Here is a 12,342-nt window from a genome sequence, read left to right as displayed (position 1 = left end):
TTTCTGCGCCCGCGCACGTGATCGGATCACGACACATGCAAACACACACACACACACAACCACCAGACACACAGCACACTGCGGCTATTCGCGCCGCACACACACACATACACACACGCGCACACACACCAACCACACCACACACCACCACACCACACCAGCACACAGCACACACACACACCACACACACACAGCACAACAACCCCCGACAACCACACTACAACACACACACAACACACCACCACACACACACGCCACACACATCACAGGACAGTGCACGACACACGACACCACTACACCAGATACAACACACACACATACACACAACACCACCACATCACACACACACACACATACCCACCCACACACACACACACACACACAACACACTCTCTCTCTCTCATCCTTCCTGCGTCGCCCCCTATTCCTCCTCTCTCCCCTCTCTCTCCTCTCTCTCTCCTCTCTCCCTCTCTCTCCCCATCTTCTGCAGCTGAGTGTGGCTTACTTGGACATGGTATCGATCCAGCTTCAGCAGGCTTTCATGGAAGCGTGCTGGCCACCGTCGTGTGTACCGCGGCTTCAGCGCCACGTGGCGGGGCCGTTCGCGTCACTAACGGTCTTGTGCATTCCTCCTCGTCTTTCCACTTCTTAAACAGCTTCGATATCAGCTGCCAAATATACACACAAGCCGATGTTACTCTAGCGCCATCATAGGTCACTCTATTAAACTAACAGGCGGAACCACGCGGATCACGCGACCCCTGACGGTCACTCTTATGACTAACATTTATAAGCCACGCGATGCTCACACCCCTCGAGGCTCACTCTATTGCATAACAGAGAGAACCACTGATCTTGTATATAATACACATAATTTATAGATAGGATTCAATGGGTAAAAAAATGATAATAAAACGGGGGTAAAATCATTGATCGATTGATTTGATTGAATTTGATGAGATGATGAATGTTCGCTGGTTATGTTTCGCTTGTTTATCCAACAAGATTCTTCGTCAAAGTTCTGATCAACCTTTGCATGCAGGAAGAAGAGAGTTAACTCTTGAGACGAACCTACGATCTAGCAGTTACAGAGAAGATGAATTATATGAGCTACGTACGGGTTTACTGCCGATGAGTAAATCAACGACGTCCAGTCTCAGTGTGTCTCTGTTCTTGTCTAGAAATCCGTCAACCTGTGGAAAAGAGCGACATCGTCAACACAATCGTCATCGTCGTTGCTGTGCATCATCACCATCGTCATCCATCGCGCATCACGGTCGCCGTTTTCCGTTAACGCTCATCATCATCAATCATCATCCATCGCGTCATCATCATCATCATCATCATCATCATCATCGTCGTACTCGTCGTCATCATCGGATTTTTAACCGTTTAGTCGCCATTTCATTCTCGTAATATTTACAACAATTTTATGAAATTACGATATATACCCGAATATTACGACTATTCTTCGAATATGATAAAAAGATCAAATGAATTTGCTAGAGTAGAATAGTACAACTATTTCACGAAATTACGAAAAAAATTTGCCCGTAATACTCACCGGGCAACGATTAACGCGTGTAAACGAATAATGACATAAAAAAGAACAAAGGAAATATTTGTAGATATAAATCAGATATTAGGCGAGGCGTTTACGTTGAGAGTGACGCCGTTCATGTATTACGAGTGTACGTACGTTGTACCAGACGTTGCCAAGCGTAATGCTTACGGCAAACTCCGGTGCCGACATGCGGGGCCTACTGTACAGATCCGTCGTGCTATGGTTGAAGTGACACTTCTCCAGAAAGCTGACGTTCGTTGCTGACGAAGCACACAACGGTGGTCGATAAATGCATTGTAGACCAACCGTAATAAATCACAACGAACAATAGAGAATGTCGTAATCAAGAGCAGGATCTCGGTCGACGATTGATGACAGACCGCGCGACAACGCGCGTGATAACCAAGAGAGAATTTTTTTTTTCAACGGATATCGCAAAATAATAACAGCGTCGTTCGATTAATCGCTTCCACACGGAGAAGAAATTGGGACAGAAATGAGAGACAAGACGATTAAAATAACATGCGCGTCCATCTTAGGATGTCGCAAACGAATTCCCATCATGCGGTCGTGTGTGAAATATTTAGGCATTTTATGACAAAAGAAATAGTAGCTCTAAAATGGCGGCAAATGAAGAAACGTAGGAACAGCATTAGGCGGGACGAAGAGAAATCCTGTACGCGAATGGCGCCGTCGTGAAATTTTAAGCATATCCTTATCATTTCATCCGCTAATCCTCTTTTGTTTTTTCCTCGCACATACAATATTCATCCGTAACATCGCTTGCGTGTCGTTGCAGGCCGATGCACTCAATCTGGACAGAAAAAAAAGTCACGATCGATCGTCGGTAGAATGTCAGCGTTTCACTTACCTTAGGGAAGTTACTTTCATCGTCGAGTATGTGTAAGATCCGATAGGTTCTTTGCGATGAGGTCGATGCAAGCTAGAACAGAAGCACTCTTGTCACGTTAATAAATCATCATTGCGAGAAGGTTATTATATTAGTCAGCATGAAACGCATGTTAATATCATTATAGATTCTTTCACTCACCCACCTGTCTCTCTCTCTCTCTCTCTCTCTCTCTCTCTCTCTCTCTCTCTCTCTCTCTCTCTCCTCTCTCTCTTTCTCCTCTCTCTCTCGCTCGCTTCTGCTTGTTCGCTTGCTAGCATGCAATCTCTTTGTGTCACCACATTCTCAGCATCTTTCTCTCTCCTCCTTCTCGTAATTTCTCACCTCTCTCTTTTTTGCTTTTCTATGCTTCTTCTATTGTACACTCTTTCCGATATTTTATTCTCTCTTGCGCTTGCCTCTCAGTTCTGTATCTCTCTCCCTCTCGTCTCCCCTCTCTCTCTCTCCTCTCTCACCGCGTCTTCTCGAGTCTTCTCCTCCCACATCCCTCCTTCTCTCCCTTATCTCCCCCTTTTGCCACCCCTCTCTGTCTGTCCCTCTTCACCTTCTCCACATCTTATTCTCAGTTGTCTCTCTGACTCTCCCTTATCCTCTCCCTCATTTTGCGCTCTGCCCGCCATCGCTCCTACTCTTCCCTCTATCCCTCATTCGCGTCTCTGCCCCGCTCCATTGCTCCCCCTCCCTCCCCTCCCCTCTTCCTCTTTCCCCTCTCTCCCTGTCCGCTCTCGCCCCTTCCCCCTCTTCCCCTTCCCCTCTCTCCTCTTTCCCTTTCTCCCCTTCGCCGCTCTCTCCTTCCCCCTCTTCCCCTTCCCCTCGCTCCCCTTCCCCCTCTTCTTTCCTTCCCCTTCTCCTCTTCCCTCTTCTCTCCCCTTCTCCTCTCTCTTCCCTCTTCTTATCCTCATTCGCGCTTCTGCCCCGCCTCCATTGCTCCCCTCCTTCCCTTCCCCTCCTCTCTCTTTCCCCTCTCTCCCCCCTTCCCCTCTTTCCCTTTCTCCTCTCTTCCTTTTTCCTTTCTTCCCCATTCCTCTCTTTCCTTCCCCCTCTCTCCCCTTCCCCTCTCTTCCCCTCCCCTCTTCTCTCTCCCCTCTCTTCCTTTCCCCTTCTTTCCTCTTCCCCTTCTCTTCCCTCCCCCTCCTTCCTTTCCCATCTCTCCCCTTCCCCCTTTCTCCCCGTCCCCCTCTCTCTCTCTTCCTCTCTTCTTCCCTTTCCCCTCCTCCCTTCCCCTTTCTCCCTTCCCCTTCTCTCCTTCCCACTCTCTCCTTCCGCCTCTTTCCTTCCCCCTCTTCCCTTCCCCTCTCTTCCTTCCCACCTTTTCCCCTTCCCTTCTCCTCTCCTTCCCCGCTCTCTCCCCTTCTCTCTCCCTCATCGCGTCTTGCCACCCCATGCTGCTCCTCCTCTTCCCCCCTTCCCCCTTCTCCCATCTCTCACATTCCCCTCTCTCCCTTCCCTTTCCCCTTCCACCCTATCTCCCATTCCCCCTCTCTCTCCCCCGTTCCCTCTCTCTCCCTTCCCTTCTCTGTCCCTTCCTCCTCTCTGCTTCTCTTTCCCCTCCTTCCCTTTCCCCTCTCTTTCCCTTCCCCATCTCTCTCCCCTTCCCCTCTCTCTCCCTTCCCCCTCTCCCTTTCCCTCCCTCTATTCCCTTCTCTCCCCTTCCCCTCTCTGTCTCCGTCCCTTTCCCCTCCTCCCCTTTCTCTTCTATCCCCTTCCCCTTCCCTTCTCCCTTCCCCTTCTCCCTCCATCACCTGGTTATCTGTGAATGCTATCGGCTGCCAGGCGATCTTCTCTCTCGCATACTCCTGCTGCTCCATGTGGAAGATGTGCTTGTTGAAGTAGAACTGCAGTGTCTCGTTCGCGTAGTTGATACACAGCTGTTCGAAGCTATTCTCGGCAAAGTCCTGTCGCGCGAGAAAAGAAAACGTCGGCAATCAGTCACGTGGGCGGTGTCGTCGTCGACGTCAGCGTCAGCGTTGGCGTCGGTGTCGGTGTTGGTGTCGGTGTCGGTGTCGGCGTCGGTGTCGGTGTCGGTGTTGGTGTCGGTGTCGGTGTCGGCGTCGGCGTCGGCGTCAGCGTCAGCGTCAGCGTCGGCGTCGGCGTCGGTGTTGGTGTTGGTGTTGGTGTCGGTGTCGGTGTCGGCGTCAGCGTCAGCGTCAGCGTCAGCGTCGGCGTCGGTGTTGTTGTCGGCAGCGGGATCATGGAGGGAGCGGTGAGAGAGGATCGCGTGGTAGCAATAGAGAGATGACGACGAAGATTGGAAAGCTGGGAAACTGTTATTGCTAGCTCACTGCTCGTAGTACTTCAGCGTAGAAGATTACTGTGTTTTGTCGGATTGCGTTTATCATGCTACGCAGTTTTCCAAACGTCAGGCCAATACGTGTTTTGTTTCGGCACTACGTATTTTGCAAAGGCATTGTGTGTTTCGCTGGGATCATTCTTTCACTCGTTGCTGCGCCTACTAGATTACACTAAAGTGTTCACTTTTACCGCGTGTTGCATCTAGATAGTACGTATTCTATAAAAATTACTCGGCGTTTTGCCAGATGCCAATTCGTTGTGTATTATTCTCGTTTGTCGCAATCACGCATCGCGATTCCGTGATATCACAATGAACAAAGTGGACTCGTTATTTTATTCCCCGGTGCCAGCAAGGTCGCGGCTTTGTGTTGGGCATCGAGGAGCAATAGTCCATTATCCTGACGATCGTCGCTCCAGCGTGCCTCATTTCCGTAACTATTGACTCACAGGATGCAATGCGCACCCTAGGCAGCATTTATGTTGTCACAGATACAGCTAATATTACTAACATGTCCTGTATACGATGCTATGCATTGATCATTGCCACGTACGCAACGTCTCACTTGAGGCTATTAATTACAATCGTCACAATCATGTATTATAAGGATTTAATAATATTATAATAATAATAATAATAATAATAATAATAATAGAATAATAATAATAATAATAATAATAATAATAATAGAATAATAATAATAATAATAATAATAGAATAATAACAGAATAATAATAATAATAATAATAATAGAATAACAATAGAATAATTATAGATTAATAATAGAATAATAGTAATATCGATTATTATTTACTCCTGCTATTACTGTTCGACACGCGACGGCATTCTGGTATATCAAATAACATCCTAAAGGAAATGGTCACGTGATGAAGCCCCCATCACGCTTACAGCGTACGTTGCCTGTTCAGGGCGATGCTCTGTGTGATATCACATGCTGTTAGACAATCATAAATATATTGTACAGTCGCGCTGTATGATAGTTACCTCGAAGCCGAAAATGTCCAGCACGGCTATAGACGTTCTCTTGTCTCCCTTGCCCGTGATGCTGTTGATGCGTTTCACGAGCCAGCAGAAAAGACGCGCGTACAGCGCCTTAGCAATGGCGTCACGCGCATCCAATGCCTGGTCGATGTTGAATGACGTCATCACTCTCTCGTTTCTCGCTTCCTGTTACGAGGTTAATGCGGGTATATTCGTCTGTATTCTGATGCGGTGCTTTTCAGTGTCATTCACCCTCGAGTCTTTATCACAAAATTTCTTTCACCCGCGGCTAAACTTCCTTATGATTTTGGTAGGTTTAATTCTCCCCACAATAGTTTCATTCACCTTTGGGTTAACCATTCACCAGTGTATGAAGTACTGTGATCTAATGTGTTAGTTTAAGTAGAGAAGATTCTATAGCAGAAACAATGGTGACTATATATTTTCTGTAATAATTGTTGGCATCAGCTGACATCTGTCTTGCTTGGTATTTTAGGAGGCTAGTTATTAGGTAGCACTGAATGGACATTGCATCAAATGACCCAATAAATGCATGTTCTGGTCTGAGTCATATATATATATATATATATATACCAATCATATATCGCAACAAAAGTACGCGCCCGTAAAAACAAAAATTGTGTCCAGCTGCTGGTATATATGCTAAACGCATTAGCATATATCTAAAGCAGTTTAATTACAGGGTCCCCATGAAGTGAAAATGACCACAAAAGGAAACGAAACAGACACTAGCGCTGCCTAGCGGTGGCGAATCTCCCGTCCCGTGTAACACATTGGTCCTTTAACCTGTTATCTTGTTATCTTTTAACCTGTTATCCTGTTATCCTTTAACCTGTTATCCTGTTACCCTTTAACCTAGCTGTTATCCTGTCAATATTGTATCTCGTTATCCTCTTATCCTGTTATCCTGTTATCCTGTTAGCATGTTATCCGGTCATCCCGTTATCCTGTTGCCATATTATATCTTGTTAGGGAGATATGCAGCGTAGCGGAAGTGGGGCAGTAATGGTCACTACTGGTCACTCACCGTGATCTTGGTGGTCAGTGCTTGCGCCAGTCCTTTATCGTCGATGCCTAGCAGGTGGCTCGTCCATTTGATCTCGACGTCGCTACCAAGGTCAACGCCTTCCTGCTGATGCGTCTGCTTCACGCGCATGCGCACATGAACACAAACAATGACGTCACCCGTATATCGCCGACGTCCTGACGCTATTGTTAACCCTTAATCTAATCATAATACTAACCCTAATCCTAATCTTAACCCCAACCCTAGCCCTAGCCATAATACAGACCTTAATCATAATTCTCACCCCAACCCAAATCATAACCCCAGCCCTAACCATAACCATAATACAGACCCTGATCATAATTCTAACCCCAGGTCTGATCCTAACCTCAACCCTAACCCTGACCATAATACAGACCCCAACCCTAATCCTAACCCTAACCCTAGCCATAATGCCGGCACCAACCCTAATTCTAGCCCTAACCCTTATCTTAATCCTCAAAACAAACTCCAACCCTAATTATAACTCTACCCATAGCCGAAACTTTAATTCCAACCCTAAACCTAAGTCTTACCCTAACCCTAACCCTAGCTTTAATTTGAGTGAAGACATCGTAGATGAAATGACAACAATGAGTTATTACATCACCCGCAATATCTACCCAACTGCCTCGATCGTATTCATTGGTAGACAACTAGACTGACACTACGAGTCGTTGCATATAACAACACTACACTCACAGAAGGCAACCGCGGCAACGTTTAGGAACAGGAGTTAGTCTAACAGCTGACGTCACCTTGGTGAGTAATTGCTTCACGTATGCATGCTAGCTGCCTTCATTATATCTCATTATGTGTATTGTCGCGTTCTGTGATATCGGAGTTACGCGAACCAACTCAACACGAGTTCTTTTTATTTTAATCCAGCATGTTTACATCGACGATAAACGATGGCAACGAACGATGACGATGATGGACGATGACGATGAACGATGACGCTGATAGACGTTGACGATGAACGATGACGATGATGGACGTTGACGATGAACGATGACGGTGATGGACGTTGACGATGAACGATGACGATGATAGACGATAATGGACGATGATGATGATAAATTGACGATGGGTGCTGACAATGGTGGATGACGACAATGAGCGATGACGATGGACTCTAACATTAGAGGACGACGACGATGAACGATGACGACAGAGGACGACGACGATGAACGATGACGACAGAGGACTAACACCACGACCTTCCCTGGCACCTCCACCGACAAACACCGACGCACGCTAGATGGCGTCGTTGTCGTCCTCGTCCTCGCAGACGATAACGTGTGAGCGCGCGTGCGACCAGCAGCTACTGCTGCCTCGAAGTCCCAGAGTCCCAGAGTCGTACATCTAAATCCCTCCCGTCTCTATCCAGTCCACGCTGCGTCGGTCAATTAAACAGATAGAGCAGGAGGTGGAAGGTGGGGGGTAGGGGTGAAAATTGCAGCGATAATCACTGAAAAAACCCCCCGTCACGCACACGCGACTCGTGCAAACATGGCGCGGGTCACGTGACCGGGCGCGCGGGGGGGGGGGCGGTCCGGCTCGCTCTCGTCTGCTCACCCACCCGCACCCGCACCCAGCGGCGCGTCAGGCGCGCACGCACTCACTCATGCACGCACGCGTGCACGCGCGCGCAGACACACGCACACAGAAGAGATTGTGATTACGTATTAGATACACAGGCCACGACACGCGCAGCGCACAAGTCCAATTAAACGCACGCTTACAGCAATGCGCGCACACACGCTACGCACAACACGGACCACACATGCCGCGACGACACCACACGCACGCCACATAATTACAGCGCACGTACACGCCAATGCGCGCAACACACGCAGCGCACACGCACACACACGCGACACACCAAACACAGCACACACCACACACCACTACACACACACCTGTTGTGGGCGCAATAATGGGTATTATATTAAGATACAAGCCCCTCTCTCCACTCTCCAGCGTATAATCGCTCGTTTTCCATGCTCTGACAAACTAGTTATTTCTGTGCCGTAGTAAACGGGAACAGCATGACTTGCAAGGGCCAGTGGGATCTTGAAACTTTGTAACTTAGGCCAAAAATATAGGCGAAAAGATGTAGTGGGAATCTCACTGAATGATGGTTGTTCGGTTTAAGAATATTATTCATACCTTTATAATAGTTTTACCTTTATTTATATAATACGATCGCGTGATCGTAGCGATTGTCGTAAATCGTTTTAAGTGTGTTGATACGATAAAGGTAATAAATTTCCTGTGTGTTAGTAAGCGTTTATCGCTAACGTTGATTAGGCGTATTTTTTTGTGGCTTTGAGTAATAGCCATTCCATGACCAGGAAAATGTGTTGTTCCACTACGTTTAGAAAATATTTCTCCTAATTTCCCGTCAGTAATAGAGCTCTTTCGCGTAGTTATCCGAACGTCCTCTCTCGACCCATTTAGATTTTGGCATTTTTCCCACATTTTCGACGCATTTTGATCGGTACACCCGCAGCACAAAAGGCAACTGTTGTTCCAAGGAGCAGGCAGCACAGCAGCAGCACAGGCCAGCGCGCATCACCGTGCTCTCTATCCTCCAAGGAGCAGTCAAGGACACGTCAGGTCGATACAACTGCGTGAGCCGTCGTCAATGCGACTCGAAAGTTCTCTCTGGCTGTGTACGAGAACGTTAAATGCCATCATCATCGTTCTCAGGCGCCGGCAGCGGATGATGGAAGCGAGCCGTCGCGAAGACGGTCAGCAGAACAGCAGAGACATAGACGGAAACACAGAAACCAGATGAGAACACGGAACAGAAGGCAGACGAGATCAAAACGGTTGGAAGCAACGGGGCGAAGGAAACGGCAGAAGGTGCTGTGAGAGGAGTGACGAAAATAGAAGCTAGCCACAGAGTGCGATGACTTTTGTTGAGCGCGAACATTCCGGGCAGTGTGCACTGGTGGCGTTATAATATCGGCATGAATGAAGGGTACTATGCAGGAAAGACGCGCCGCGCTGTACACTTGTCGTACCCCCCAAGCTGCTATCGGATCACTCTACCCTCATTCTCTATCTCTTTTTATTTCCTAATCTTGCCTCGTCCTTCACTGTTCTATATCACTTTCTCGTTATCTCCCCCTTCTCCTCGCTCGGTTCTCGCTCTCTCCTCCCTCCTATCTCTGCTACTCTCTCTCTCGTCGCGCGCCGATCACGGCATCATCACCAAATTTTTCGCGTCGCCCCCACTTTCTCCACCATTCGCTTTACCTTCTGTCTCTCTCCCTCTTCTCACTCAATCTCCCTCTCTTCTTCCTCTACTCCTCCTTCCCGTCGCGCTATTCTCTACTCCCTCCCTCCCTCCACCCCATCTTGCTTTCTTTAGCCTCTCCTTCTCTCATCGTTTCATCAACATTATCAGCCCAGACATCGCCTTCTTCTTCTATAACTAATCCGATTGAGCGATCCGGCGAGGAAGAGAGAGAGAATGGACGAGAGAGGGAAACAAAAAGGGAAGAAAGCGTGTGAGAAAGAGAGACCGGGAGGACCGGAGAGCCGCGAGAGAGAGAGGAGAGAAGAGGAGAGGAACCGATGAGGAGAAGCGGAAAGAGAGAGAGAGAGGAGAGAGAGGAGAGAAAGAGAGAGGAGAGAGAGAGGGAGAGAAAGAGAGAGAAGAGCACGAGAGGAGAGAGAGAGAGAGAGAGAGTGTGTGTTGACGAAAGCGAGGGTAGAGGAGGGAAGAGAGAAAGACAATCGAATAGAATAATACAGAGAGCACAGGAGAGAGAATACTGTATATAGAAGGAAGAGAGAGAAAAAGGGAGGCGCGAGGAGAGAGGACGAGAGAGAGAGGAGAGAGGGAGAGAATAAGAGGGAGAGAGAGGGAGAGAGAGGGAGAGAGGAAAGAGAGAGAGGGCAAGAGGTTAGGAGAGGGAGAGAGAGAGAGAGAGGGAGAGAGAGAGAAGGGAGGGGCAGTAGAGAAGAGAGAGAGAGAGAATGAGAAAGAGGGAGAGCGAGGAGAGAGAGAGAATGGAGAAAGAGAGAGAGAGAAGGAGAGGAGAGAGAGAGAGAGAGAGAGAAAGAGAGAGAGAGTTTAAGGTGCATCGCCCGACAGAAGATCGTATATCGTGTAAAGCTTTCGGCCTGATGGTGTACTGACGGTGGCGTTTGTAGCTTAAACAGGCATTAGTGTGCGCAGCGCTAAAAGCTCCCGGCTGTAGAGAAAAGAGAAAGAGGAAGAGAGAAGATAGAGGGAGGGGAGAGAGAGAGAGGAAAAGAGGGAGAGAGAGAGAGAAAGAGGAGAGGGAGGGAGAGTAGAGAGGTGGGGAGAGAAGAGAGAGAGGCGAGAAAAGAAGAGAGGGAGAAAAGTGAGAGAGAGAGCGAGAGGAAGAGAGATGCGAGGGAGAGAGAGAGAAGAAGAGAGGGGGAGAGGGGGAGAGAGAGGAAAGGAGAGAGGGAAAGAGAGAGAGAGAGAAGAGAGAGAGAGATTGAGAGAAGGGAAGACGGGGAGGAGATAGATAGTAGAGTATGATAGGATAGATAGATTAGATTAGAGGAAGATAGATAGATAGAGTAGATAGATAGATAGATAATAGCTAGATACGAGTAGATATGCGAAGAGAGAGATGAGAGAGCAGAAAGACGAGAGGGCGAGAGACAGATAGAGAGAGAGAGAGAAAGAGAAAGAGCAGAGAGAGCGTATTGCTTGAGCGGCACGCAGGGGAGGGGTAGGCACCCACACCTGAACGAAAAACGATGGGTGCTGTAATCAGTATTTCCGGGCAAGCACAGCCTGGCTGGTCGCACCTCGTCACTCTTGCTATCACTAGATACCGTAGTTATTATAGTGATCCCTCACAACCATTCATGACGGGAGCAGGGGATTCAACTGGTAACTGCCCATTCATGTCATACTACTATCGATGAAGAGCGAATCAGCGCTTGACAAAGTCTTGCTCGATATTGAAAAGCCAATAGCGATTGACAACAGTCTTCCTCGATATTGAATAGCCAATCAGCGGCTTGACAACAGTCTGCTCCGGATTGAAGGGGCCAATCAGCGCTTGAACACAGTCTGGCTCGGTATTGAAACCAATCGCGATTGACAACAGTCTTGCTCCGGATTGAAAGCCAATCAGCGAGTTGACAACAGTCTTGCTCGGTATGAACAGCAATCAGCGATTGACGAACAGGTCTGCTCGATCATCTGCAGATGGTTACTCGCTTAGAACACCACGATCGTTGTCCATGGTCTTCCTCTTTCTGTCTCGGCTTCCATCGCGGGGACCTCTTACTGACTCGCTCCTTCACCAGCATCGTGTCGCTAGTGGCGCGACTCCTTCGACCGCCCTCCCCGTCGCGCATGAAATAGAGGATCAGGGGGGGGGGGCATGTAGGAGAAACAAAGACATTGCCGTTATACCTTTCTCTCTTCCTAATTCACTTTTCTCCCCTCTCTCTCTCGTTCTCAGTCTTCTCTGTCCGCGACGCTAGGCGCGTGCTCGCTTTCTCTC

General features: G+C 48.3%; 1 protein-coding gene across 1 annotated transcript in view; it reads right to left on the bottom strand.

Annotated features, from left to right (window-relative positions):
* LOC106815614 (unconventional myosin-XV-like) overlaps nucleotides 1-12,342 on the bottom strand; it is a gene marked incomplete at its 5' end in the record, with an annotated part of 52,143 nt that overhangs the window by 14,667 nt on the left and 25,134 nt on the right. The window contains 3 exons of the mRNA XM_014820100.1: nucleotides 4,217-4,369; nucleotides 5,770-5,952; nucleotides 6,815-6,931. Of these exons, the coding sequence (XP_014675586.1) occupies nucleotides 4,217-4,369; nucleotides 5,770-5,952; nucleotides 6,815-6,931 (453 nt within the window). The remainder of the gene's footprint in view (nucleotides 1-4,216; nucleotides 4,370-5,769; nucleotides 5,953-6,814; nucleotides 6,932-12,342) is intronic.

The sequence above is a fragment of the Priapulus caudatus genome, unplaced genomic scaffold (assembly GCF_000485595.1).
Source record: "Priapulus caudatus unplaced genomic scaffold, Priapulus_caudatus-5.0.1 Scaffold1158, whole genome shotgun sequence".
Taxonomy (NCBI): domain Eukaryota; kingdom Metazoa; phylum Priapulida; class Priapulimorpha; order Priapulimorphida; family Priapulidae; genus Priapulus; species Priapulus caudatus.
Note: the sequence above shows the minus strand (reverse complement) of the source record. Positions and strands in the feature narration are given on the sequence as shown.